The sequence below is a fragment of the Acomys russatus genome, chromosome 3 (assembly GCF_903995435.1).
Source record: "Acomys russatus chromosome 3, mAcoRus1.1, whole genome shotgun sequence".
Classification (NCBI taxonomy): domain Eukaryota; kingdom Metazoa; phylum Chordata; class Mammalia; order Rodentia; family Muridae; genus Acomys; species Acomys russatus.
The window spans coordinates 83,581,306-83,609,203 of NC_067139.1; the positions used below are offsets into that span (position 1 = coordinate 83,581,306).

The 27,898-nt window shown below is 52.7% G+C and overlaps 2 protein-coding genes across 13 annotated transcripts in view; both read right to left on the bottom strand.

Annotated features, from left to right (window-relative positions):
- Positions 1-1,318: 1,318 nt before the first annotated feature.
- Cdh24 (cadherin 24) lies at positions 1,319-11,092 on the bottom strand. 2 transcript variants are annotated; one of them, XM_051143078.1, is made up of 12 exons: positions 10,981-11,092; positions 9,124-9,441; positions 8,626-8,806; positions 8,317-8,436; positions 8,068-8,235; positions 7,704-7,891; positions 7,004-7,257; positions 6,041-6,177; positions 3,024-3,145; positions 2,836-2,947; positions 2,373-2,621; positions 1,319-1,928 (listed from the first exon to the last, which is right to left on the bottom strand). In XM_051143078.1, the coding sequence occupies exons 2-12, from the start codon at positions 9,322-9,324 to the stop codon at positions 1,429-1,431; spliced, it is 2,232 nt and encodes a 743-aa protein (XP_050999035.1). In that variant the 5' UTR covers positions 9,325-9,441; positions 10,981-11,092; the 3' UTR covers positions 1,319-1,428. The 2 variants fall into 2 exon arrangements, with proteins under 2 accessions (XP_050999035.1, XP_050999033.1); XM_051143076.1 differs by having other exon boundaries at positions 8,626-8,920.
- Positions 11,093-12,230: 1,138 nt separating this feature from the next.
- Positions 12,231-27,898, bottom strand: part of Acin1 (apoptotic chromatin condensation inducer 1) — a 48,075-nt gene continuing 32,407 nt past the window's right edge. For 4 of the 11 annotated variants that reach the window (XM_051143086.1, XM_051143084.1, XM_051143080.1 and 1 more), the window contains 11 exons: positions 21,402-21,543; positions 17,865-17,907; positions 16,663-16,796; positions 16,412-16,564; positions 15,518-15,656; positions 15,074-15,219; positions 14,620-14,727; positions 14,409-14,516; positions 13,942-14,266; positions 13,723-13,823; positions 12,231-12,788 (listed from right to left, as the gene is read on the bottom strand). In XM_051143086.1, the coding sequence (XP_050999043.1) occupies positions 12,468-12,788; positions 13,723-13,823; positions 13,942-14,266; positions 14,409-14,516; positions 14,620-14,727; positions 15,074-15,219; positions 15,518-15,656; positions 16,412-16,564; positions 16,663-16,796; positions 17,865-17,907; positions 21,402-21,543 (1,720 nt within the window). In that variant the 3' untranslated portion in view covers positions 12,231-12,467. Of the gene's footprint in view, positions 12,789-13,722; positions 13,824-13,941; positions 14,267-14,408; positions 14,517-14,619; positions 14,728-15,073; positions 15,220-15,517; positions 15,657-16,411; positions 16,565-16,662; positions 16,797-17,864; positions 17,908-21,401; positions 21,544-22,901; positions 22,966-23,246; positions 23,494-27,898 lie in introns of those variants that run through there. The other 7 variants (XM_051143085.1, XM_051143082.1, XM_051143087.1 and 4 more) reach the window with 6 other exon arrangements.

Below are 27,898 nucleotides of genomic sequence, written 5' to 3' on the forward strand. Positions count from 1 at the left end.
ACTCGCTTTGTAGACCAGGCTGGCCTAGATCTCACAGAGATCCTGCCTGCCTCTGGTTCCCTGAGTGCTGGGAGCCAGGCCTGGCTCTGGCTCTTTGCTGACCATCCTACCGTGGCCCACTCTCTTTTGGTACTCCAGGCACACAGCAGGCTCGCTGCCTTCAGCCGTCTACCCACATGCATTTTTGCTGTTGTAGCTAGTGTGGAACCCCCCTTTCCCTCTCCATGGCCCTGTGTCTTCACAGTAGCTCTCGCCCTGTGTGTTCCCTTTGGTCACGTCTCTCTTGCCAATCCCACAGACAGGCTGAGGCATATGGAAGTGGAACCGAAGAACTGGTGGTGGGCGTGGAGACGGTCACTACCGTTCTGCTCCTCCAAGGGACCAGCCCCCACTCCCCTCCATCTGAGAGGGGGTCTCTAAGTGGGACCTCCAAGGAGAAGGAATGAGCTAAGGGCAAAGGCTGAGACTGTTTCCACCATCAGCACAAAGGAAGCTCTGTCCAGAAGCCCGGGCGCAGAAGCAAAACCAGGCTCCTAATTTACAAAATAAAGTGTTTATTATGAAATTAGAGATGGAGGGCCCCCCACTTCCTCCCTTTCCCCCGTTCCCCAGTCCGCCTCCCCCTTCTCTCCCCTCCCTTCCCTTCTGGGGCCTGAGAAGCACACAAGACAACGCCCAGAGCTGGGGTGCCCAGGGCAGGCTGACAGCTGGGCAGAGCTCCAGGGAGGTGGCCACGTGGGGCTGAGGCTCTTGCCCTGAGGAGGTGGGCTGGCTCCCTCCTTCCTTCTGCTAGAAGCCAGTGGAGCCAGGATGAGGCCATGAGTGATGGATGAAACCATGCGGGCAGGTCTGTACGGAACGGAGGGTTGGTTTAGAAGCAGGATTGGGAGAGCCACTGTGGGTCACCCCACTTCCTGCATAGTCCACAGACACTGACCTGGAACAGAGTATCCCCTGCAGTAGGGTGGGGCAGCAGTGGCTGGAAGATTCTCTGGCTTTTGGGATGGATAACAGAAAAGAAAAGAAAACAAAACAACAAACAAACCAAAGAAGCAGTCACAGGGACTCAAAGAGAAGGGAGGGACATGTAGGCTGGACACAGACAGATCATGTGTGTAGGCAAGGGAGACAGAATCTGAGCGATTAGAATTACGAGACAAAAACAGCCACAGAGTCACAGTGAGAACAGAGGTCGGGGCAGTTATAAAACCCAACCCCCCCGACAGTGGAAAGTCACAGAAAGGGATCTCTGGAGAAACACACAGACCGACTGAGGAGTGGGAGGAAAGAGAGGGGACGGGAGGGGAGGTACGGGGGGGGGGGGACACATGGGCCCCTGGGCTGCTGCCTGCCTGGACCCTGTGGGGCTCACTCAGAGGGCCTGTGCGCGCTACCCCACCGCAGTGCAGCTGCAGGGCCGGGTAGGTCTCAGGGGCCCGGGGGCTCCTTGGCCCCATACAGCTCTGCCAGTGTGCGGAAGAGTGGGCCCCAGTCGTCCAGTGGCTCCGTGGGGCCGGGGACACCTCCAGCCTCGCTGCCTGAACCCAGGGAGCTGAGCGAACCGCAGGAGGAGCCCCGACCTTCATAGCCGTACACTTGCACCGAGTCGTAGGGCGGCACGCTTGGGTCTTCGTCCGCCTCGCGCAGCCGCAGCACCAGCAACTGAGCCACATCGGCGGGGCCTGGTGGCCGGGGCTGGCGGGGAGCTCGGGTCCGCGGCAGCACGTCGCGGCGCACCGGCGGGCCGGCTGTTGGGGGAGCAGCTCCATCCGGGTTCTGCAAGGCTGCAATGTCGAAGGCCTCGGTGTCCTCCTCTCCGCCACCCTCATCGTCATAGGTAATGATGTTCTCGCGGACGTCCTCCTCCTCCAGAACCATTAGTGCTTCCTGCTTCTGCCGCCTCAGGGCCACGAAGAGCACCACCAGGGCTGCACAAGAGCACACAGGCCACCCGAGCCAGCTGGTTCCCCATGCGGGGAGCTGAGCCAGGGTGGCCAGGGGTTGCAAGCCCCCAGCTCTGACATTTGGAAAATCTTGTTTGAATTCTGCCTTCACCCATTTATTTGCGGCTATGTGTGAGAGGTTTACGTGGAAAAAAAGTTTTATTTCCTTAGGTGTTTGAAAGATGAAAACGAAACATGTGTGATGTGCCCAGCACTACACTTGGCTCAATCCGTTTTTATGGCTAGTTACTGTCATGGCTTAGCAGGTCCAATATATGGTGACATAAGTTTTCTCTTGGGCCTATCGGGTAGTAGAAAATCCAGGCCTGAGGGGGTCATTCATGCATGACCTATTGTCCAGACCTGCTTTGTCCCTCCCCACAAAGCAGGCCCAGGAACCACATCTTGTCCCACTGTAGCCTGACTCACCAAGCAGGGTGCCCATACAGGTGACAATGGCGAGCAGGGCACCAGTGCTGAGACCCGTGGGTGAGAGCTGAGCCTCAGGCCAGCAGGATGCCATGGAGCCATCAGGCCGGCAGCGGCATACGCTGACTGTCACAGTGGCAGTGCTGCTCAGAGCTGGCTGTCCCCAATCCCAGAGTTCTATAGGAACCAGGTAGGGGGCCTGGCGGGGTGGGGCAGGGCGGGAAGGCAGCAGCAGACTGGCAGAGCCATCTGTGGAAAAGGAAGGTGGTTGGGGTTCCTTCTTCTAGGGTTGGCTCAGCCCCTAGGGCCTGCTCCCCAGGGAAGGCTTAGATAAAGGCATACCTCCCTTCTGTTGGGTAGATGGCTCCACACGGGGAGCAGGAGTGATCAGGCTGGGCCAGGCAGGGGTGTGGGAAGGAGAGGAAGGAGACGGACATGGGGATGGTTGCAGAAGGCCACCCACCTCGGTTGTCCCGGACTGTAAAGTTGGCACCAGGGCCCGCGGGACCTTGAAGGGAGATTTGGCTACTGTTGCCCACGTCATCTCTGTCTAGTGCCCGGATGACCTGAATCAACTAGGAGAGAAAAGCTCTTTCAGTGCAGTGGCCGCTGAGGGCCTTGAGAGGCAACCCAGCTGCCGCGGCTGCTTACCTGGCCAGGGGCCGCAGAGTCACATACAAAAACGTCATAGGGCTCAGCCAGCTGGGGAGCATTGTCGTTTTCATCCAGGGTCTCTATGGCCACTTGCACACGGGAGGACTGTGCAGAGCTATCTGAAGTCAGAATACCAACCTATGTACACCATATTTGCACCCACAACATGCCTGGTCAGAGGCATAGCTGCCACACAGCAAGCACACAGAAGAGCATGAAACAGCGTGTGATGCACGAGCACCAAACCATGATTTAAAGGGGGTGGAGCAAGTGCACATGTGCTCACACAGTAATTATGTATGTGCACATGTATGTGACATAGCATGCTATATAATACACATGCAGCAAAGATACAGGACCAATAATGCACACAGCAACTGATAAGCACAGCATAGACATAAATGAAGGGCAAGCAGGTGGTACATACAAGGTGTGCAAATAAAAACCATAAAACATAACTGGGCGTGGTGGCGCACACCTTTAATCCCAGCACTTGGGAGGCAGAGGCAGGTGGATTGCTGTGAGGCCAGCCTGGTCTACATAGTGAGTCCAGGACAGCCGAGGCTACACAGAGAAACCCTGTCTCAAAAAAATAAAAAGCAAAACAAACAAACAAACAAACAAACAAAAAACCCTAGGGTCTGGAGAGATGGCTCAGAGGTTAAGGGCACTGACTGTTCCTCCAGAGGTCCTGAGTTCAATTCCAAGCAACCACATGGTGGCTCACAACCATCTATGATGAGATCTGGTGCCCTCTTCTGGCCTGCAGGTGTACATGCAGGCAGAGCACTGTATACATGATAATAAATAAATAACAAATCTTTAAAAAAACAAACAAACCATAAAACATATAAATATCCATACCCCATACCACATACATGTCACGTGGGAGCTGAAAACATATCAAACATACACGAAGCAGATATGAACAGTGAGTGCAGCAATGACCATAACCCTCATCCTACCCTGGCCAGAGAATGTGTTTTCATGCACATGTAGAATGGACACACACACACACACACACACACACACACACACACACACCAGCAGAGGTCTGGGATGCTGTAATGCAGCAATTTGTATCACTGAGAGTTGGCCTTGTAGTGTAGGGTGTAGAGCCTAGGCCCCTAGGTGGCTCCCTTGCTCTTCCCTGCCAGGGTTATTCAAGAGAGAATACTATGCATACTGAGCTACTCATTCCCTTAGTCTTCTCTACACCGAGGGAGAGCTGGCTGGCACTACTGAAGGGGGCTGAGTTCACAGCGTGGGGCCGGGCAGGCAGGCTGTGTGGGCTGCCTGGCCCTGAGGTCTAGGGTAACTAGAGACAGAATGAGACGGGCCCAGTCCTTCACTGTAGTACAGGCTGTGAGCTCCTAGCCAATATCAGGGTGGCGATAAGAATGGGATTTGGCAAAAGCAGGAGAAAATATATGTGTGTGTGTGTGTGTGTGTGTGTGTGTGTGTGTGTATATATATATATATAGAGAGAGAGAGAGAGAGAGAGCGCCATATAAACACGCAACCAGACGCTAGGCAGTAGTAATACATGTAACACACATCACACATACACGCACAGAATCATCTCTACAGATATGCTTGCGGCTACAGACACACAGTACTGCCAGAGCGAACACAGCCACACAGACAGGAACAAACACAAACACATATATTTAACACCCGTGGAAAGCAGGACCGTGGTTCACACTGGAGACTGACTGGCTGCGTCAGATGCCGCTGACGTCTGTTTTCTGTACGACTTTGGGAAGTCACAACTTCTCTTGATTTGTTTCCTCACTCGAAAACACGGGAACAATCGCATCTCCCCCTCCTCAAGTGATGGTTAAATGAATCCGTCCATTTCTGGTGCTTATAATGGTACCTAATACTCAATAAGCCATAACTCAGCTGTCCACAAAATCCTCACACAGACGAAGAATTATCTATAGCTACTTGTTTTTTTGTTTTGTTTTTTTGTTTTTGTTTTTGTTTTTCGAGACAGGGTCTCTTTGTGTAGACTTGATTTGTAGACCAGGCTGGCCTCGAACTCACAGCAATCCGCCTGCCTCTGCCTCCCGAGTGCTGGGATTAAAGGCGTGCGCCACCGCGCCCAGCCATCTATAGCTGCTTGTATAACCGCCATACACATCCAAGCACACAACACAAACACCACAAATGTAATTCTATACATGCTCTCAAGTGTGAACATGATGTATCATTATAGACACACGGTCACATGTAAACATGTGCACACACACACACACACACACACACACACACACGATCTCATGTACCTCAAGTTGCCCTTGAACTCCTGACTCTCCCGCCTTAGCCACCCTAGTGCTGAGCTTACAGGTGTGTGCCTCGCGGCTGTGTGCCTCGCACATATGAATTATACTGGCTCCCGAGAACATCCCCACACGTACATACGCGCCCAGCTCCTTGACATCTATGTACACAGCCATAATGCTCATGTACAATTTAAAGACAGCAGGAATAAGGCCGGTCATGGTGGATCACGCCTTTAATCCCAGCACTCAGGAGACAGAGGCAGGCAGATCGCTGTGAGTTCGAGGCCAGCCTGGCCTACGAAGAGTTCAGGACAGCTATTGCTACACAGAGAAAGCCAAACAAACAGAAGACGGCAGATACAGTAGCAGCAGCATAAGGTGCCACATACAGAAGAGTGAGGGGTTTGCCTGTCTCCCCTGGGGGGCGGGGCAGGCAGGAGAGAGGCTCCACACACAGGGCTGGCCCTGACAGGCAGGAGAGAGGCTCCACACACAGGGCTGGCCCTGACAGTTTGCTAACACTGGGGTTGAGAGGTATGTCTCTGAGTTTGAGCAAATGAGGTGAGGCGTAAGTGCCTGGCCAGGAAGACTGCTCAGGCAGCACCTCCTAACCCCCCAACCCTGAGGGTGCCTGAGGGCCAGGAACTGAGCACAAATGAGGGTAAGGCTGTCACTACCCTTCCCCAGCCACACCCCTAGCTCTCCTTAGGGCCCAGGACTCCTCACCCAGCTCCGTGGCCAGCACGGTGAGGTTGTGCCAGACACGAGCCTCGCGGTCCAGGAGCACTGCTGTTCGGACAGTGCCATCTTCGGGCTCGATGGAGAAGCAACGCTCTGGATCCGAGTGGGGTAGGATGGAGTATCTGGGGGAAAACGGGATGGACCCGGGAGTTGCCACCTCTCACTTTCCCCCTTCCCTTCCCTCGGATCATCTTACTGGGTCTCAAGGCTCATCTTGGTAGAGGGTCCAAGCCACTTGAGCCTTCCCAGCACTCAGCGCCATCAGTCAGGCCAGAGTCCCTGGGAGGCCCTACAACTTAGGAGACTGTAGTTGCTGGGAGCGGGGGAAGAGGAGAAACACTACCTGTGTTTCAGACTTGTAGGTTCTGTTCTGGGAATCCACGTGTTTCATCCCTGCTCTGCCTAGGGCCACCTGTGTGACCTTGGGGGAAATTATTTGACCTTGTTTAGTCAGCTGGGAGATGGGAAGGCCCCTAGGACCTCCCTCCAGAGCTGTGTCAGGGACGCTAGCCAGGAAGATGGAAAAATGGCGGCTCCTAAGGTTGACCGTGTCAGGCCCAGAGATCAGCTCTGCCACCCACCATGGGCAAACAGCTGAGCTATTCACAGCTGGGCCCTAAAATGGCTGGCAATGATGACACTCACTGCATAGGGACATCACGACAATTAACTGTTATGAGTGGGTAAATGTAAAGCACTTAGGGCATGATTTATAGCCATCCATCATCAAAGGAGACTCTGTTTGTGCAGCCTGCCACTAGGAGGCGCCACTCCAGCCTACCCAAAGAGCAGGTGTGTGGAGAGCTGGGCTGCAGCCAGCTAGGGGTTCCTCCTGCACCTAGGCTAAAGCCATATCATTTGTCGTGCGGATGGCACATCCCATGAAAGGCCAGACCCTGGGCTCCTCCAAGGAAGCCCTGTCCCTCCTCAGCTCACAGTCCAGCTAACCTGATCGGGCTGGCAGGGGTGTCCAGGTCACTGGCTGAGATCTGGCCCACCAGGGTGCCCGGAGCCTTGTTTTCAGGTACTGCCAGGTGGTAGGTGGCCTGGGTGAAGGCTGGTGGCTCTGGGGCATCCTGCACAGCCACTCGCACCGAGGCTACGTCCTTGAAGGGACCTCGCCGCAGGTAGGCTGGGTCGATGAGTGTGTTGGTGGCTTCTACTCGGAAGGTGTAAGACCGGCGAGTCTCGAAGTCCAGGGGCTGTGATGAGGGGGGACAGAGAGTGAGGCTTTGGGAAACTGAGGGGGCGTGCCCAGCTCCCAGGTACAAAATCTCTTTTGCCTGTACATCCAGTGTGGACGGGGCACCAGAGAGTGTGGCCTCAGCGGTCACTGTGGGTGGCACAACTCTAGAGCTGCAACACCACTGTAGACTTGTTAAGTGACCTTGAGACACACCCCCCTTTTCTAGTCTTCCGGAGCCTTATCTAAAAGGTAAGACACCCAGAACCCCCCCCAAGCTCTAGCCTAGGGGTCCAAAGTATGCTTCTAGGAAACTAGTTAAAAGTAAGGCCAGTGGGAGGGGCAGGAGCGAGGCATAGATTTCTTTTTCCCCTGGTGCCAGGAATGAAATCTCAGGCAAGCACCCTACCATTGAGCTTTGTACCCCAAGCTGAGTCTATGGCCTTTATCAGGCAGAAGGCTGACCTTGCGGACAGTGAGTAGACCGTCCTGACCCTGGGAGTCTGTGCTGATGCTGAAGGCCTCCGACCCTTCCCCATCCAGGATGCTGTATGCCATGAGGGCATTGTCCCCTAGATCGGGGTCCTGGGCCTTAAGCCGGCCCACCAGGGTTCCAGGTCCTGCTGTCTCCACCACAGAGAACTGGTATAGGCCTTAGGGGGAGAGGGAGGGGAGATGTGTCTGCAGCCTTCCTTCCTTCCCTACTGCAGCACTTCCTTTTCCTGGGGTCTGGCTGGGGGGTGGGGGTGGGGACTTGGGAGGGGTGACGTCTCTAGGGGCTGTGGGTAGGGCATGGAAGGATTGTTTGGGCACAGAACTGCCCCCTTACTCTGAGGGAACTTGGGGGGGTTGTCATTGACATCAGTGAGGGTGACTGTCACTGTAGTGCTGCCTGACAGCCCCCCCATGTGGCCACCCATATCCTTGGCTTGAATCACCACCAGGAACTCCTCTTGGGTCTCTCGGTCCATGTTGGGGATGGCTGTACGGACCACTCCTAAGGGAGAGATGCTGGGTCAGGGGTGGGCGTTTGTTCCCGTGGCTGCCCCCCCGACAAGGCTCCTGAGTTCACGCTCACCAGTCTGGGGGTCCACAGAGAAGAAAGGCAGTCCGTCCAGCACCGTGTACACCAGTTTGGCGCTGTTCCCATAACTGGGATCGTCAGCGTCGTGAGCGGTCACTTGGATTACAGACGTCCCTGTGGGAGATTCCCGTACCCCATTCAGCAGCGGCGAGGCCAGAACAGAACAGAACAGTTATCTTGAGGGAACCCAGATGTGAAGAAGGCCGAGTTAGGGAGATGAGTTTTAGGGTAAGGCAACAAAAGAGGACTGGAGGGGTGGATGAGCTCCAGAAAAGCCAGGGCATTCAGAGCTGGGGTGCTCACCAACGTTAGACATCTCAGGCACTGTGGCATGGTAGGGCCCAAGGGGGAACACTGGTGGGTTATCATTGATGTCTTGCACTTTGATGATGAACTCTGACGGGGGCTCCAGGGGCCGGTTAGAGGCACGGTCCACAGCTTGGGCCAGCAGCACATATTGTGCCTTCTCCTCCCGGTCCAGGCTCTTGGTCACATGGATATTGCCTGTGGCCTCATCGATCACAAATACAGTGCCTGCCCCCTCCCCCGTCAGCAGGTACTTGGTGCGGCCCTCACCCCGGTCAACGTCTGAGTGCAGCTGCGAGAGTCAGAGAAAATAGTAGAAAGCTCCCGAGCATAGCAGAACTGTGGGTTGAGGGGTTAGCGTCTGGGTTTCAGTGGCGTGTTAGGAATGCCGGGGGGTGGGGGTGGGGACACCAAGGTCGTTGCAGAGTGATGAAGTTGTTGGGCAGGGCCTAGGGGTCTGACAAACTACTCCGAGTAGACATGGGAAAAGCTTACCTTGCCAATAAGGACCGGCTCTGGACCAGAATATTCCTCAATGACAAAGAACTGGTTCCAGACCCAGCTCCTTCGGGTCCGCAGCAGGGTAGGACCTGAGTGTCCCCGGGACCCTGCCCAGGCTGGGACTGGAGCTGCCAGGCGCCCCATGCAGCCCCAGCCACCCAGCCAGGCCAACAGGAGCCTCACAAGGCCCCACATGTTTGTAATCCAGCCAGGGCTCTTGCTCACCGGCTTCAGGTGCTGAGGCTGGGCATGGCCGGGTGGCCCATGAGCTGGCTGGGGACGATGCGTTGAGGCTACCCCATTGATCCACACCTGTAGGGCAGGTAGGGAGCTGCTCAGGATCAAGGAAAATCTAAACCCTTTTCCTTTCCCAAATTTGATGCCGAAGCCCAGGTCACCCAGGAAGCAGACACCCTGCTGCCCAGAACCCAGTCTTAGACAGATAGCCTGGTCCTGCCACCAGGGCTCGGCCTGGATTCACCCACCCCCAGCCATTCCAAGCCCATAAATCTCAGCTCAGGCAGCTCTGGAAAGCTGGTAGGAAAAAGAAGAGGGAAATGGTAAGCAGGATTGGGAATTTCAAATCCTGTCCCTGTTCTACCATGGGCACATGGCTAGGGGACTAGAAAAGGTGGCTGGACTGCCAGAAAGGGCTTAGAGTTAAGAGGTTAGCACTCATTAACACACAGCCTTCCTGGCCACTGGGTCAGGCTGAAAGGCAAGGGGCGCTGGCTGAGCCAGGTAGGGACTTGGGGAAGCACCCCCCCTTGCCTGCCCCCCCCACCCTAGACTGTCTCCAGCCCATTCTGCCAGGCGCAGTTTTTAAGGGGAATTGCTCTAAGAGAGCAGAGTGGGGCTAGAGGGGGAAGAACTGGGCACAGGGTGGCAGGCAGGGCAAGGAGACCGAGAAGAGGTGAAGTGGAGGCTGCTGACCCAAGGGCCAGACTGTGATTGAGAGCTCTGGATCAGGAGTCAGGGATGGTCCGGCAGACAGGGAAGAGTGGATGAGAAACAGACAGACCACACGGAGAGAGAAGGGCAGCAAGAGAGAACCAAAGACACCAGGGAAGCCAGCCTGGGTATCTGAAAGGTGAAAGAGAGAGAGGGGGGTCCTGGGTACCTGGCTTGGGGAACGGTGGGGACGGAGGAACCTTCAGGCAGTGTGTGTGTGTGTGTGTGTGTGTGTGTGTGTGTGAGAGAGAGAGAGAGAGAGAGAGAGAGAGAGAGAGAGAGAGAGAGAGAGAGAGAGATCAGAGATCAGGCCTCGGAACTTCATTCTGGTAGAGTAACCTACCAGGAGCAGTAGAGGTAGGGAGGGGCTGCGGGAAAGGAGCTGGAGAGAGGACCCTTTCCATTTCTCTCCCTCCTCCTCAAGGGGCCCACGGGCAGGTAGCTGTGGTCCTCCTCCTCCCCCAGAGCAGACACACACCTAACAGGCCGTTTGCTCCCCAGAGAAAAGAAGCCAGAGGGCAGCAGGGGACCAGGGAGGCAGTCGGGACGAAGAGGAGAGAAGGAAGGAAACAGAGGAGTGGGAAACAGGATAGCAGGAGCGAGAGGAGAGGAGAAGAAGGCAACGGGAGAGGAAAGGAGAGCGGGAAAGAGAAAAGAGGAGGAAGGGGAGAGGAAGAAAAAGGCAGGGGATGGCAAGAGACAGGACAAGAGGGAGAGAGAAGGGGCTGAGAGGCGGAAGGGGGTGAAGAGAAATTGGGAGAGGCAAAAGGGAGAGGTGTGTAGGAAGGGAGAGCAGAGCGCGGGAGAACCGAGCCGGCACGGCTCGCAGCCAGAGCGCACCGCAAGCTGTGGCCCCCCGCTGCCCCCGCGAGGATTCCCGACCCGGGCAGCCATCCTTACCTGGCACTGCCGAAGGGCCCGGGACCGCGAGCAGCGCCCCGCCCGCCTCCGTCGCTGGCTCTCGGGGGCGCAGCCCCAAGCGGATCCAAGCCGGCGCCGCGGCTCCGCTGCAGGTCTGAGCGGCCCCGGCGAGAACAAGGGAGCGAGACGGAGGGGGCGGGGGAAGGAGGCTCCGCCTGCGGAGGAGAGGCGGCTCGCGCGGGAGAGGAGAGCCCTGCCTCCGACCCTCCCCGGCCAGTCCCCGCCCCCGCGGCTCCGGGGCTGCGGGGCGCATACAGATGCGGGGCCCCTCCCGGGCCGGCCCGCAGCGCGCCAGGGTACACCGGCAGCACAGCCAGGCTATTCAGAGGGTCTGGTGGAGGCGCCCCCCCCCCCCCCCCCGCCACAGCACCACCGGCCAGCACAGCACCTGCGGAGGCACACCGTGAGGAGGAGCACTGCGGGAGACTCCGGGTTCAGGTGCAAGGCTACTGCCTCGGGATCCTGTGCGGGTCACAAGTTGAGTCAGCTAGGGTGAGCTTAAGGACCGCAGGAAAAGCGGCGGGTGGAGGGGTGGCTAAGGAGCTCGCTAGGGGCAGGGGCAGGGGCAAGACATCAGTGGGCAGCGAGAACCTTTTTTGGGGAAGCTCTTTGCAAGGATCTAGTCGATGGAGTGTTTGTGCCCCCTGGTGGCAGTTTGGGGAAGCACCTTGAAGGGTGACCAAATGCCTAACAGTGCAGGGGACTGACCCTGCCAGCTGTTGGGGTCTTCCAAAAGAAAACAGAACACCCTATCTCCCAGAGAGAAGACTGAACACAGCTGAGCTGATTGGAGACGAGGCAGGGATAAAGATTCCCAGGGGAGGCCGCGCTGTTTCAGAGCTCAGATTCCGCCATTCTCACAGCCGCTCAACTTGCCCTTTCAGCCCAAACCCTTCCCAAGGAAAGGCACTCAAATACTAGTTAAAACTAAGTCAGATTTTTATTTTTCTCCATAGACCACATCATTTAATAATAAAAAAAATAAAAATAAAAATTGAACAAAAAGGAAAAGGTGGATATAAAGTGGAACCAGAGGACAAGAGGCTGCAGGGCAGAACAGACGGGAACTGCAGGGGCCCTGGGCCTCGGGAGAGGCTGATTCAGCTCATAGGGGACCCAGTCCTGGCCCCGGCTGTTCCCAAAAGGCTGAGTACCCAAGGGAGTGGACAGCGGGACTGAGGGAAAATAGAGGGCTGGGACACTTGGCTATTCCTGCTTCTGGCCAAATTCTCCCTCCGTAGCCTAGCTCTTCCCTCTCAGACTTAATGGAAGAAAGAGGAGTTAGGTTTGGGGACAGGGAGAGATTGCCACTGCTCCATTTGGTGTGTGGGGATGAGTGGCAGTTATGGTTCAGCACTGAGCGACGGTGTGAGACCCTTGGTTCCAGGGTGGTGGTGGTGATTGTGCCTATCCCTCTGCAGCCATCAGCCTCCCAGGGCAGTGGCGGCTTCCCACAGCTCTCCCAGCTAGCGGCGCCCGCCCCGGTCCCGTACAGGTGTGCTGCGACTCCGGCTTCTGCTGTGGCGCTTGGTGTCTCTGCGATCCCTCTCCCTGCCTCTGTCTCGGTCTCGTTCCCTATCGCGATCTCGGTCGCCCCTGTCCCTCTCCCTGTCCCTGTCCCTCTCTCTCTCCCTACTGTGCTCCCTGCGCTTCTCCCGTTCTAGCTGTCGGTTCCGTTCGCGCTCAGCCTCCTTCTCTCGCTCCTTCTGCTCTTCTTCCTCTCGCTCCTTTCGCCGCTTCTCCCGCTCCTTAGCCCGCTCAGCCTGTTCCGCCTCCTTCTGAACAATCTGCAGCCAGGCAGGGAAAACAGCATCACAGTCTTGTCTGAATTGGACCCACTCTGTGCTTCTTGCCCAGACTAACTGTTGGTTTTGTTAAACAGGAAAGGGCGGGTGGGCGCGCACACGCTGACACACACACACACACACGCTGACACACACACACACACACACACACACACACACACGGGCTGGCACCATCTCATTGGGTAAAAGGCCTCGGCGCAAAAGCCAGACAACCTAGTCACCCCTGGAATCCATGTACAAAGGTGGAAGGAGACCCAATTCCATAAAACTGCCCTCTGACCTCCATACGAGCACCCTGGCAAGCACGTCTCTTTCTTATCCCCCAACGTACACGCCAATAAAATGCTTATAATTCTTTTTTTTAAGAAGTTGTAGACATTAAGAAGCCAAGACTACTTCATAAAGCATGCATTTCTCAGCGAGCACATCAAGTTCCCAGAAGCTTGGGTACCAGGCAGCTTCTGGAATCCTGCAAGCTCTGCTTTCTGCCTTTGTGGCCACCCCGACTTCCTCTACAGCATTGTTTCCTTCTCTTTTTTTTTTTTTTTCCGAGACAGGGTTTCTCTGTGTAGCCTTGGCTGTCCTGGACTCACTTTGTAGACCAGGCTGGCCTCGAACCCACAGCGACCCACCTGCCTCCCGAGTGCGCCACCACGCCCGGCTCCTCTTTTTTTTCTTTTGGTTTCTCTGTGTAGCCTTGGCTGTCCTCAAACTCACAGAGATCCACCTGTCTCTGCCTTCAGAGTGTTGGGACTACAGGCGTGCACCACCATGCCCGGCTACCACAGGTCATTTCTTAAAGCTCAATCTCTTAATGCTTCATTCCTTCCCTTGCTAAGCCAGCGCCAGGGCCGACACTTGCTGTCACACTAACCTCCTGGTCCACTGACCAGCTCTAGCACAGGAGAGCACTCACCTGGCTCTCAGTCAGTGGGAGCCAATAGATGCAGGGAGCTGCCTTAGTCTTCCGGAAGAGGTCATCCAACAACTTGGCAGGTGGCTCCTCCTGGGCCTTTTCTGAGGTGGGAGGAAGTAAAGCAGATCTGAAATATCAAGTCCCCTGACCGAACCTCTCTGGGTCCCTGTCCCTCCAACCAGGAGTCATGAACACCCCACCTGCCTCACAGCTCAGTACCTTTCTTTTCATTCTTCTTCTCTTTAGACTTTGCTCGCTCTTTGCGGCGGCGGTCACGGGACCGTGATCGGGAACGGGGCCCCTCTCGAACTTTGTCCCGATCCCACTCTCGCTCAGATCGGGTCCTCTCCCGTCGCTCCATTTCCCGCTCCCGTTCTGCCCACTGCTCTCGCACAGCCCGCTCCTGCTCCCGCTGCTCAGCCCGGGGGTGGGGTGGTGGCTGAACTGGGGGTGGGGGTGGGGGATGCAAGGGCCTTGGTGCCCCCTGTTCCTCTGACTTAGCTTCAGAAGGCCGATCCACCAAGAGCCCCCGGTGGTAGTCCAGCTGTGGGCAGAGGGACAAGGACAGTTAGAACAGAGTCAGGACCAGGGTACAGAGAGAAGGGGGCAACTAGGGTCTTAGTGACCGCAGGCCTGAGCAAAGCCTAAGGGGCTGCCCAGTCCCTCCTTTTCCTTACGTTTCTCACCTCATCTTGCTCAGCATAGTCAGCACAAAGGAATTTGGGGTTGGACTGGGGCCACTTGACGCCATGCAGTGCTGTCCGGGTGGCCACAGCTTCCTCGACTGTTGAGTACTGTGAGGAAGAAGGAGAGAGGCGGTGAGCCTGTAGTCCCTTCCACGTGCCCCGGCGCCTCACATACTGCTCACAGCAAGTGGAGCCAGCCTCTTTGCCTCACCGTCACAAAACAATGAGATTTGATCTTGTCAATCCAGAAGGCCTCTTCCACCAAAGTTCCTGTACGACCCAATAATTCCTTCAGTTGGCCTAAAGTGAAGGGACGAACCTGCAAATGAAAACCAGCTTTCAAGGTCTTAAAGAAGGCATACATCTGGCATTAACATTTCCCATGTGCGCTGGGCAATAGTGCTGCACGCCTTTAATCCCAGCACTCAGGAGGCAGAGGCAGGCGGGTCTGAGTTCAAAGCCAGCCTGCTCTACAGAGTTGAGTTCCAGTGGTTCTGAATGCTGGCTTCTTTTCCAGAGGATCCGGGCCCGAGTCCCAGCACGCACACGTGGGTGCTGAGAACTGACCTTGAGCCTTCTCTGACAGCAGGAAGCTCTTAACTGCTGAGGCATCTCTCTAGCTCCCACCCAAAGTGTAAAGCTGAAGTAAAGGAGCAACGACTTACCAAGTTGGAGATATGGACAATATTACTGATCTTGCCCCTGGGAGGGGAGGGCACCTGGGCAGTTCGGACTGGGTCATCAATTGTAATGGAAACTCCAGACTTCTGTTGGCTAATGGACCTTCGGGTTAAGGTATCTCCTACTGTTACTAAAAAGAGAGCACAGGGACAGCCTTCAGAGACAGCACTGCTGGCTCCCTGTCCTTTTTTTCTACTAAGCAGCCGCTCTTCCATCCAGATGTACCAAGTACCCACAATGTGGCAAGGTGCAAGGGCAGACTAATCTCACCATGGAGAACACTGTAAAACTCAAGCCCAGCTCAAAACACTATCTAGGAGACACCAGACACAGAAAACCTCCCAAACACAAGGCAGAAGGCATCAAATGCCCAAACGGGTCCAAATGAGTCCTCAAGAGAATTCAGGCAGTGGCTCCATCTCACCCACCTTTCTTTACTTCATGTTCCACAGGTGGGGGCAAGGCCACCTCTACTGACACCTGGGGAGGTACAGGGGGCTCTGCTTCTGGCTCCTTTTCTTCTTCTTCTTCCCTCTGCCCATTTTCCTGGCCCTCTGCGGGCACTACCTATGAAGACGACAGAAAGCACAGGCGTTGTCTTACTACCCTGGCATATTCTCTTCAGACTCCGGTTCCCAAAGAGATGGTAGTCGCAGTTGTACCAGCCCCTTCGCCGTTGGAGCTTGTTCTCGATAACCCTGGGTCTCGTTTTATGTGTTTTTTTGAGACAGGGTTTATGTAGTCCAGGCTGTTCTAGAGATTGAAATGTGGACCAGGCTGGCCTTGAACAGAGATCTTCTTGCCTCTGCCTACCTGGGATTAAAGGCACGTGTCACCACTCCTGGCTAAAACTTTTTAAAATTGAAAACAGAAACACACGTTTAATTAATTATTTGTGTGCAGCTGTGTCCATGAACACAGGCAGTGACCTCTGTGTGGACAGCTGCGACCTTAGTTCTCTCCAGCACATGGTCCTGAGTGAGGGCGCCTGGCAGGCTTTGCAGCAGGCCCCCTAACCACCGTGCAATCTTGCTGGCCCAGACTTTTTTCTGCATGAGGCAAAATAATAAACTATTTTAGGTTTTGCCGTCTTTAGTTTTCAATTATGGTACCGTGGCACAGCTGCTGAAACAAGAGCGAAGGAACTGGCATGGTTGTGCTCCAGGAGAATGTTCTTTGCACCAGACAGTGGTTGGCATAGCGTGTGCCCAAAGGTCTCAACTAGCACGGCCTCAGCATGAGAGTGCCCATCTACTCTTTTCGCTCAGCGGCCTGCTGTTACCCACCGCCTCAGCCCTGAGGCTGGGGTGCAGGATCTTTACCTGAGTGACTGTCCGACATATTTTCAGTCCTTTGTCGTGGGTCCCATCGTCGCCATTACGTTCTGTCTCATCCTCAGAGATTCGGGAGTCATCAGCATGAAGATCCACAACAGCCTCCTGCCCCGCCAGGGGTTTGATGTCGGGGATGAGGCTCTGGGACACAGACACCCCCGCTACCCTGTTACATTGGGCCCGTGTCTACTCCCACCTGCACACGTCTTATCCTCCCTTCCGCAGCTCTTCCACCTCACCTTGAGTGACTCGGTGGTGATACTGATGGAAGGTTTCTTCTGTGTGGTGGCTGTGCTGGCTCCCCAACGGCGTTTTCGACCAGGCTGGCCCCCCTCTGTGTCACTGTTTCCAGCTTGTACCCCCTTGGTAGCTGCTGTCCCCAAAAAAATAGGACCCAACAATTAGATGGTCTTAGGCTCACTGCTAGCTCACACCATAACTCATAGGCTGCCCTTGGCTGGAGTTTCAGTAAAAGTTTAAGGTAGAAAATATTCTGGGAAGGCCAGGGAAACTAAGGCTTAAGAGTGAACAAAAATGATGTTGTCTCTTCCTTATAGGCGGAAACTGTTTGTCTTTAGAAAGGAGAAGGTAGGTAACTAGTTGGAGGAGCAGTTCAGATTTTCCTTGAGGGAGAAGCTGGGGACGCGAGCACACTTCCCGTAAGACTACGATGTGCTTCTGTGACCGTCTCATGCACGTCTGAAATACAGGGCTTTTTACTGGGCAGCTGGGTGTGGCGGAACACTTGGAAATGCGGAGGAAATCTCTGAATTCAAGACCAGCTTGGTCTACATAGCAAATTCCAGGCCAACCAGAAAACAAAGCCAGCACTGCCACCTGAGGCCCTCAGTAGGGAGCAGCTAGTTACTGCCAGAAGCACATTCATTTCCTAGATGCGTGTGAGAATAAAATATAAAAAGGAAAGCATTATACGGGAGTCTCCTAACTACAAATTCAAGGTCAGATCCTGAAAGGATAACATCCCTCTAAGAGTGGGGTGTAGTAGCACATGCCTGTAAACCCAGCTACACGAGAGGATGTGGCACGATTCAGTCTGCGGTCAGCCTGGTCTACATAGCAGAGGCCTTGTCTCAAAAATAAGTAACAAGAAGAAAATAGATTGGAAATGGTCTGAGGTACATTGCTCTCCTTAAATTGTGGTTAGAGTTGGGGAAACTGCCACAGCATCATGTGTCTAGCATGTGCAAGGCCCTAGGTTCAATTTTCAGTAACATACCCACACCCACAGAAGGCTGGGGAAATACGACAGGATTGGTTCAAAGGGGGGAAAACCCAAAACTTCCACATGAAGCAAAGGCAAAGACACGCTAGGCGGCTTGGGCAGGGGAACTGTAGCCCAGGAATATGCTACTGGGAGCAAATGCGGTTCTGTCTGTCAACAGTTTTTATACTTTTACCAGGGATTTGGGGCTAGACTTACAGACAACGGAGATTTTCCTCTTGAATGATTTGGGCATCGAACTCTGTATGGAGAAGATAAGGAAGAAAAAGAGAGAGACACCCCACAGAGAGGGGGGAGGAGGTTAAACCAGGCAATCTTAGCATAAATGCCAAAGACACATAAAGACAGAGAAAGAGAGAAGAGAGACACCGACAGACCAAAACAGAAGCAGCAGACGGTAAAAACGAAGCAGAATCAATGCAAGTTAGAGGGAAAATTAAACCAAACATCACAGGGGAGTCATCTATTTCACTTTACATCAGTGTATTAGCTTTGCCAGAAATAAGCTGAAGAGGCACTCAACAACCCCCCAGCTACTGAACTAATTTTTTTTTTGTTTTGTTTTTTTAAGACAGGTCTTGCTATGTAGCCTAGGCTGGCTTCAGATTTTTGGTGATCCTCCTGCCTCAGCCTCCCAAGTGCTGGGATTCCTGACACGGGCCACCATGCCCTTTGAAGTCGCTGATCATGCCCTCTTCAACTCTTTCTAAGGTGTGAGGGCGGCAAACCCATTGAATGAACTACAAGCAGACCTGGGTGACTGGGTCCCCTAGGTCCCTCCTAGCTGATTTTAAAGATACAAAAAAACAAAAAAAAAACAAAAAAACAACAACAACAACTCTTGAGATGGCAACTGCACCAATCTGCCTTTACTTAGTGCCCCGTCTAACACTTTGACAGGCTCTGGGGATACCTGAGGTCCACCCAGAGCCACAACATGAGAAAGAACTATCCTAGGTTCATTGAGGTGAAGCACCTAAGCCACCCAAGAGCTAGCAAAGGGAATGTACATGTATCTCCTGTGTAAGGAGGTTTTGGTAAAGGCAGGCTGCCCTGAGGAAGTCTCAGCCTTGCCAAGCACCTTACTCCAACAGGACCTTAACACTCTTCCTTCACACCCAGGGACTCTGGCCAAGGACCAACCCCAGAACACAGATTTGGGCTACCCTCTTCCCAGACACGCAGTGGGAGTGACATTACAGACAGAGCAGGGGGTGGGGTGGGGGCACTTTTAGATTTCGGTGCTTATTTCTGGAAAAACTAAGACCACCCCTACCACCCTTCTAAAGGGCAGGGCAGAACCCTCTTACAGTCTCCTTCCCGTCCACCCCCAGCCCCACCTGTGCCGTCTAACCAAGTCTCCTTGGTCTCTGGTAATGGCCAGCCTGACCCTAGCTGGGTTGCTTGTGATGGGTAAGTTAGTGAGAAAAGGGGGGGGGGAAAAACCCAAAAAACCAACAACAAGAAAAAAACAAAACAAAACAAAACAAAAACAAAAACCAAACAAACAAAAAAACCATAATTAAAACAAGAAAAACACGAACCAAATAAATAAACCCAACAAAGAAATCAGAAAAAATAAAGAAAAAAAAAAATCAAAATAATAGATTAAAGAAGTAGAAAATAAAGAATAAACTAGGAATATGACAAATGTTCCAGGTACCATCTCACACCTGGGATCTTCAGTTCAGCCAATCGCACCTCACTGTGTACTGTATCTAGTCAACCGCCGGTCCAATCAGAATGAGCCCTCCCTGCTAGGCGTTGTGCAATTGGTGGGGGGTTGGGTTGGCAAAAAAGGTGGGCGCACGGCGTGGTAGTCAGCGTGGCACTGCCAGAGTCCTCCCAGGGGCGCAGGGGGGGCGGGAGGAAAACGTGTGGGGGGATGCTGCCCAGTTTCCAAGATGTCAAGACAGTTCACTGGCGGCCAGCCTCAGCGAGGGGCAGAGGGGGGAATGGGGGCAGAACATCAGTCCTGGCCCTGTAGGGCATCATCTTGCAGTCCCTGATGAGGTGGCCTGTGGGTAGCAGGAATGCTCCTTGCCTTTCACGAGAGGCAGGCAGGACCCTATGTTCACCAGTGGCAAGCTGCAGCAATACCACCACCCAACACTTGGAATCCACGTGACAACTCCAAAGTCCCTTCCTCCCCTGAATGTCACCGGGGAGGGTCATGGAGCCTCTGAAGAAGGCAGCCTGGGGGCAGCAGTTGTTCGTCATTTTCCCCAGGACCTGGCACACATTCAGCAGCACGATCAGAGTGTGTCTTCTGGGTGTGGCTGGCATCTCCTCAGGGACTCTTGATGACAGTGGTTCCAGTCGGGTGGAGGAGTGAGTCCCTGCCTCCAAGGATGGAGAAGTTGGAGCAGGCAACATGCTGCCGCCTTTCAACATGGACAGCAGGGACCAAAGCAAAGTCCATTTGATGAGCAAGTGGTGACACATGGGCTGGGCTGTCATCGCTTTAAATCCCTGGGGTACAGGCCCTAGACTTCTCTGCAGGGTTCCTAGTTGGCAAAGCTTAAGCCATGATGGGTCCCACTCAAGTGCTTACAGCATAGCACTGTGATCACAAACATTTGACTCTTAGGTTTCTTGGTCCCTACACGGGGATCCCAACAGTCTGTGGCAAACAAGGCAACCCACAGTCTTTGATAGGTAAGGGCATGTGGGCAGGCTCCCCAGCACTGGCACAAACTCTTCTTGGGGTGTCCCAAGTAGGGAGATGAGTCAAGTCCACCCCTTTCCAAAGGCCTTTTGATTTCTCAATACAAGTCTCTTCAGAACAGTGCTCTTCTTAGCCCCCTGATATAAGCAAGACAGGGAGGCAAAGGGGGCCCATCACAGAAGCCCACAGACATGCCCCCTCTGGCCAAGACACCTGGATAGCAGACTCGGCTCTGATTGGGCGGCTCAGTAGCAGCGGGTGGGTCCAGAGGTAGAGGCGGCATCAGCGATTGGCCAGTTGGGCAGGGTTATATTTTACGGGCGGATTACCGTACATGAGGTACTTGGACAAAGTTTTACGGGGAAGAAGGACCTTGTAATAAATAATATTCTGCACATCAAATCACTTTCACCGGCCCCCACCCCCGCAACACACACCAGAGAAAGGCTACACACACAACAGCCCCTCCCACTCTGTAATAATACTACTCCCAAACCCAGCTACTTCTATTTCTTTAAGAGGCAAGAAGACTTCGCTGGCTTCAATGGGGGAAGCCTCTTGAATTGGGTACAGGAAAAAAAAGTAATATACACGTCAAAAAAGGAGACAGAGGTGTCTTCCAGATCACTCCCAGTGCTGTTCTAAGAAGGTACACCTCCATAACGATACCACTGGGGGGCAGAAGAGCAACAAAAATTCCTCAGCAAGGCTGATGTGGTCGAGAGCCCCAAAGCCCACTAGGTGGCGTCGAGTGCCTCCGAGCTCTTAAAAAGGAGGGAAAGCTCAAGGAGCTAGCTTCACAGAGGCTTTGGCAGCAGAAGCTGCTGCTTGGGTTTTAGAAAAGGGCCGTTAACAGACATAACTAGGAGTCTTGCTGCACCCTGTCCCCATCACAAGGGGTACCCCCTGCTAAACCAGCGAGTCCTCCCTTGGCCCTATCCTGATCCAAGGCCCTGCCTTGCCCCCTTTTAAGTCATCCCATTGTGTAGGAGGGATCACTAGGATGCTCTACTCTCCCTGGGCCCACGTCCTGCCCACCCATCCCAGCAGGCGGCTTGGCTAGTTACCTCTTTCTTCTCCTCTTCTTCAGCACTGCCCTCTGGGCGGTCATCACTGCTGACTTGGTCTGCAATAGGCACAGGAGGCTCTGGAACCTCATTTTCAGGTCTGTTTTCACCTGTGTCCATGGTCACTTCCTCCTTCTCCTCACTGACAGGATGGAAGAGGTTGAAGGGAAGGGCAGGAGAGAATGAAGGGAGAGAGAGCAAGATGTTAGCTTTGGGTTATAAAATCCCAACGTCTTCTTACTTGGGTGGGATTTTAGAAGCTGCCTTTTAGATCAGACTAGAACTTTGCCGCCATAGGACAGTGGGAGTGTTTTCCTTGGGGGAAAAGCACCAGTTACAGTGTTCATGGCCACTTTGTACCCAGATGGGACAACACTGCCATCACCATGTGGGCACCCAGTTCTCAGGTAGTAACTGCACAATGTCGCAGGAGGCCAACATCCTCCTCTGAAAAGTCCTTCAGAAGTGACCTCAACTGTCAGTAAGCCTGTAGACTCCCTAGCCCTGGGGCACAGGCACCTTTACTTTACACAAGAATAGAAAGGAAGCCTGATTCCTATAAAAAACAAAAACCAAGACAAAAGGGCTGTAGCAGATGGTCCTGACGGTGTGCTAATCAACTGTTTACTAAGCAAGTGCCTGATGAGACCTAGAGACACCAGGGGCAGGCAGGGTGAGGGGCTGCAGGAGAGCATGGGGGGCATGGCCCTTCTCTCTCATCCTAGGGACACCTCCAACTGCTGAGGAAGTCTGAAAGCTTCTAGAACCAGGCCACTTCTACCTGCTCAGGGTCAGGATTCTTATCACATTTAACTCTTACCCAGTTTCTCTCATTCCCTCATCACTCCTACCTCCAGGAGATCAAGACAGCAGGCCTCCCAAGTCAGGAACACCCCCCCTCCCCCGCAACGTGGAACCCACGCTCTCACGAGTTAGCACCCACTTCAGACAAAGAAGTCCAGAGATTCCATCAGATAAACTGTTTCCCTACCTTTCTGCCATCATCCCTAACTTCTAGTCCTGCCCCCCACCCAACTAGGGGGAAAAAAAAATCAAATCCAGATAACCAGGGGCACAAGTGACAGCAAAGGGAACCAAGACCCCTCAGGCCAGTAACTCGAACCAGAAAACCTAGCACTCCCAACAGGCTGTCTGACACACAACAGGCCAAAAAAGCCTCCCCAGGGTAGGCAGGGAGAGATGCAGAGCGAGGGGGAGGGGGAGAAGTCAGGATTGGGCCCCCAGCTAACAGGCCCCCATAGAACACGTGATTTGTCTGCTTAAATCTTGAAGAAAAGCTTATCAAAAACCCAAAACAAAACAGACAACCTATTGCTCAGACAGGGCAACTGGGGCCAATTAGAGACGGAGCAGGAAGGACAAAGGGAGAAAGCGGAATGCCTGAGAACAGACCAACGAGAAAGGCAGCGAAAGCGTGAGGAGCTGAGGGAGGGGGCGGGCTAGAGGTGGGAAGGGGACACATGGATGGGACGCTCTCACCCTTCTTTGCTGTCTGCTAACATGATTATTTTTTTCTCCCCCTGGAAGTGCTGTTTATCCCTTTCTGGAATGGAAGAAATAACAAAAACCAAACAAAAAAATCCTAAAAAAAAATGAAAACAAAAAACCAAAAAACCCCAAACCAGACCACCTTCCTTGCCCCGAGATCCCACCACCTCCTCCCAGCCACCCGATCCAGAGAGAGAAAATCAAGATGCAGCAACTGGGGATCCAAAAAAAAAAAAAAAAAAAAAAAAAAAAGAAGCTAAATGGAAGGAGAGGTGGTGGTGGAGCGGGGAGGCTAAAACAGAGCTGGCTTTAAGAGATAAGCGTTTAAGTCCTCACGGCAAACCCCGAGTTCGGCTGGACTGGTCTCTCTGGAGGAAGAGGGCCAGGCTGCTGGTAGTAGCTGGCTCTATTGTATTGGCGAAGCGGCAGCGATCAGCCGGAGACATGCAGGGGAGCCATCTTGCCACTTACCCAGCAGCCCGTGTGTGCGGATGGGGGAGGGCCCTGATGCAGCAGGGGAGGGGAAAGAGGGAGGGAGCTGAGTGAGCAAGGTTCTTACCCTCTGGCAGGCCACAGGAAGTCAACTGGCTCCAGAGGCTAGGCCTTTTCCCTGCTTTTCTCAGGTTACAGCAGCAACAGAGGGCCAGAGCTAGAGGGCCAGGCTGCTTTCTCCTACTCTTCCCAGGGGGCAAAGAAGGGGCCAGGTGGAGAGAATGCAGTTACAGCTGCCTGACTGGGAGACCCAAAGTAAGTGAAGGGAACAGCAGAGTTGGGAATGAGAAATGATTAAAAGGAAAAAAAAAAAAAAAAAAAAAAAAAAAAAGACAAGGCCAAAGTGGACATACTTTAAAGATGACCAAAGCTTCCATTCCACCGTCAGAACACTGAGACACAGCAGTTTTTATGAGCCCACCACTCTCCCACCAGGATAACTAACTTGCTGCTCACCTCTGGCAGTGATCACATGTAACCTGTTTTCTAGCAAAGGTGGAGGAAAATGGACAAGCCTGGGAGAGTTTCTTTTCTCAAAGTGAGAAAAGGCTGGGTGTCTGAAGAGATGACAGAGGACTGTTTCCATGGGGACAATCAGTGCCAGGGCTGCCCACATCAGTAGAGAAAAGGCAGGGGGACCTTGTGCAGGCAAAGCTTAAGGCCTCTGTGAGAGGTGTGCCTTGGGGCAGGGGAGGGTGAGGTAAGCTGAGCACAGTGAGGTTGGGAGACAAGAACACCCATCACAGGCATCTCCACTAGACTGACTATGAAATGCTGTGCAAACAGATTTTAACAAGATGCATTCTTACCTACAACCTGGGGCAGGAGGATTGCTACAAGTTTGAGACCAGCCTGTCAAAAAACACAACCAAAAACCCAAAGCCAAACAACAACAAAACCCAACAAAAAACCACCACCAGCAACAAAACACTGAAGAGACTCAGCACACTTATTGGCTGATTGAAATGTGCTCAACTCAGCTGGGCGTGGTGGTGCACGCCTTTCATTGAAGCACTGGGGAGGCACAGGCAGATCGCTGTGAGTTCAAGGCCAGCCTAGTCTACAAAGCAAATTCACAACAGCCAGGACAAGAGAAACCCTCTCAAAAAACAAAACAAAACAAAACAAAAAACCAACCAACCAACCAAAAGAAATGTACTCAACTTTTTTCCTAACAGCAAGCAGAATGGAACCCACACTCTCACAAGTTAGCACCCACCTCAAACAGAAACCAGAGATTCCACCAGATAAACTCTTTTCTTACAGTTCTGTCGCCCCCCCCCCTCCCGGCCCAGGTTTAAAAAAAAAAAAAAAGAATCAAATCAAGATGATTAGGGGTACAAGTGACAGCAAAGGGAAACCAAGCCTCCCGGGCCAGTAAGTCATACCAGAAAACTCAGCACTTCCAACATGCTGTCTGACTCGCGAGAGGCCAAAAAAGCCTCCTAGGGGTGGGCAGGGAGGGATGCAGAGCGAGGGGCGTGGATGGGGGCGGGGATGACAAGCTTCTAAGAACTTGTTTTGCAAGCTCCTTCTCCCTTAGGGAAAGGTCTCCCTGTGTGGGCTAGGCGGGCCTTGAACTAGGATCCTCCTGCCTCTTCCTCCAGAGTGGTGGGATCAAAGGCGTGCACCACCACAGCCAGCCTCAGAGCTTTTAGACAGGAATGAAATTTTCTCTGTGCTGCTTAAAATCCTTAATTTACACTTAAAAAATACACCCTAAGTGAAGTTTATACTTTCTTTGAAGGTTTCCTTTTACAGTGATTCTTGTCTGCTCAGAAGGTAAGGAAAGATCCTGTATGGGGGTTTTAAAAAAAAAAAAAAAAAAGTAAACCCAGGTCCAGCATGGTGCACAACTCTAATCCCAGCACTCTGCAGGCAGAGGGAGGAGGATCTGAGTTGGAGGCCAGCCTGGTCTACAAAGCGAGTCCAGGACAGTCAAGGCTACATAGAGAAACCCTGTTTTGGGGGTAGGGGGTGGTGAATGCAGGATTCAGACTGGCCATACCTTTTACAAACTGTGTGATAGGGACCAAATTTCATATCCTCTCCCATATTCTGTAAGCGTAATAATGTGTAAGCTAATAATAAAGTGTAGTAACACCCACCTCAGGGACAGTGTTCGTTCTGTGGAGTCTGGCCTGGATGTTGCTGCACACCTGGATTAAGAGTGTGTAGGAAACAGAGGTACAGGCACAGCCGTCATGGGAGGTGCCAAACCTGAAGCCTTCTTCCTTTAATTCAAAGGGTAGACACTTTCTCTGATGCTAAAATATTCATTGATGGGGACGGCAGGCTTGACAATGCTCTTACTACTCGGAACAATAAGTAATCATAATTATTAGGTTACCCACCACCTTCCTCCACCCCACAAAGTTCTTCATGAGTAGGAACTGTGTGCCTTGGTCCCTACGTCAGGGCCTAACACAAATACTTATATATGTACTTTTTTTTCCCCTTAAAAGATTTATTTATTTATTATTATGTACACAATGCTCTGCCTGCATGTACACCTTCAGGCCAGAAGAGGGCACGAGATCTCATTATAGCCAGTTGTGAGCCACCATGTGGTTGCTAGGAATTGAACTCAGGACTCTTAACCTCTGAGCCATCTCTCCAGCCCCTGTATGTACTTCTTAACTACAGTGTGATTGCGGATACATACTAAACATTTGTTGATTTAAGTGCTCTGCCCCAAGCATCTGGCCTTATTTTAAGAAGAGTCCCCACTACACACACACACACACACACACACACACACACACACACACACACACACACACACACACACACACACACTTTTCCAAGACAGAGTTTCTCTGTGTAACAGCTCTGGCTGTCGTGGAACTCACTTTGTAGATCAGGCTAGACTCAGAGGTCCACCTGCCTGTCTTCCAGGTGCTGGGATTAAAGGTGCATGCCACCACGCGCTAATTGAGTCTCCACAATATTATCCCACAGAATATCCATCTACTATTCTAAAACACTTTCTGCTGTTAAAATGTCTCCCTAGACGTATTGTTGGAAGATTTTTTGGTTAGTGAAAACTTCTACATATATATATTTTTTGTCTAGACAGTCTCACTAGGTAAAGGATGCCTGCCTGGAACTCACTTGTAGCCGAGGCTGCTTCAAATCAGTAATCTTCCTCATGCTGAGATTACCACACGGACCACCTGGTCTGGCTTCTATCATTGGATTATTCTATTGGTCTGACTATGTATCCCTGGTTGGCTGGAAGTGCCGATGTCGGCCTTGAGCTCACAGAGACCTTCCAGCCTCTCCCCTGAGTGCTGACATTAAAGGTTGCTCAGTTACACCTAGCTTCTGACTGGAAATTACATATGTTTTGGTTTTTCTAGACAGGGCTTCTTTGTGTAGCCCTGGCTACCCTGTAACTCAGCCTGCAGACCACCTCTGCCTCCTGAGTGCTGGGATTAATGTGTGTGCCAGCACACCTGGCTGTATCTCTTAAATACAACGCGTAATTCCATTTTGTCCTTGGCCTTGTTAACACGGGAGATTTGTGCCTTCTGTTCACGCATAGAATGCACGTAGCAACAACGCATGAAGAGGGAGGCTGTGAGCGTGAGAGAGAACCAGGGAGGGCACAGGGGAGGAAAGGGAGGGGAGACTGTGTAATTATAATCTCAAGAACATTCATTATTTTATGTGCATGGGTGTTCTTGCTAGCATGTCTGTATGTACACTGTGTGTGTCTAGTGTCCACAGAGGTCAGAAGAGGCCCCTGGAACTGGAGTTAGTTACAAGTCACTGTGTGGGTAATGGAAATCAGACCTACGTCCTCTCAAAGAGCAGCCAGTGCTTTGTTTGTTTGTTTGCTTTTTGTTTTTCGAGACAGGGTTTCTCTGTGTAGCCTTGGCTGTCCTGGAACTCACTCTGTAGACCAGGCTGGCCTTGAACTCACAGTGATCCACCTGCCTCTGCCTCCAAGCCATGCCCGGCTTTTTTTTTTTTAAATAAAGATTTGTTTATTTATTACATATACAGTGTTCTGCCTGCATGTACATCCGCAGGCCAGAAGAGGATATTAGATCTCATTACAGATGGTTGTGAGCCACCATGTGGTTGCTGGGAATTGAACTCAGGACCTCTGGAAGAACAGCCAGTGCTCTTAACCTCTGAGTCCTTTCTCCAGCCCTTCTATTTCCCTTTGATGAAGTTTGCCTCCTTTTTCCATTCTGTTAGCTCTGAACAAATGTTTCTGACCTGTTAAGTTGTACTGGGAACAACAGAAGAGACATGGATCCATAAGTAAGCCCACGGGGAGCCTCACAGCTCACAGGAAAAGGATAGAATTACTCAAATATTAACATCACATCACAGTGTGAACAACTTAAGAGAAACTAGTGGGAAAGGCAATTTCTGTAGGCATACATGTTTAACCTTTAGTTAGCATAGAGAATCCTACAATGCTAAAAACCCCGTATGAAAGCGTAGCACACAGCACAAGGAAACCTGGCACTCCAAGGAAC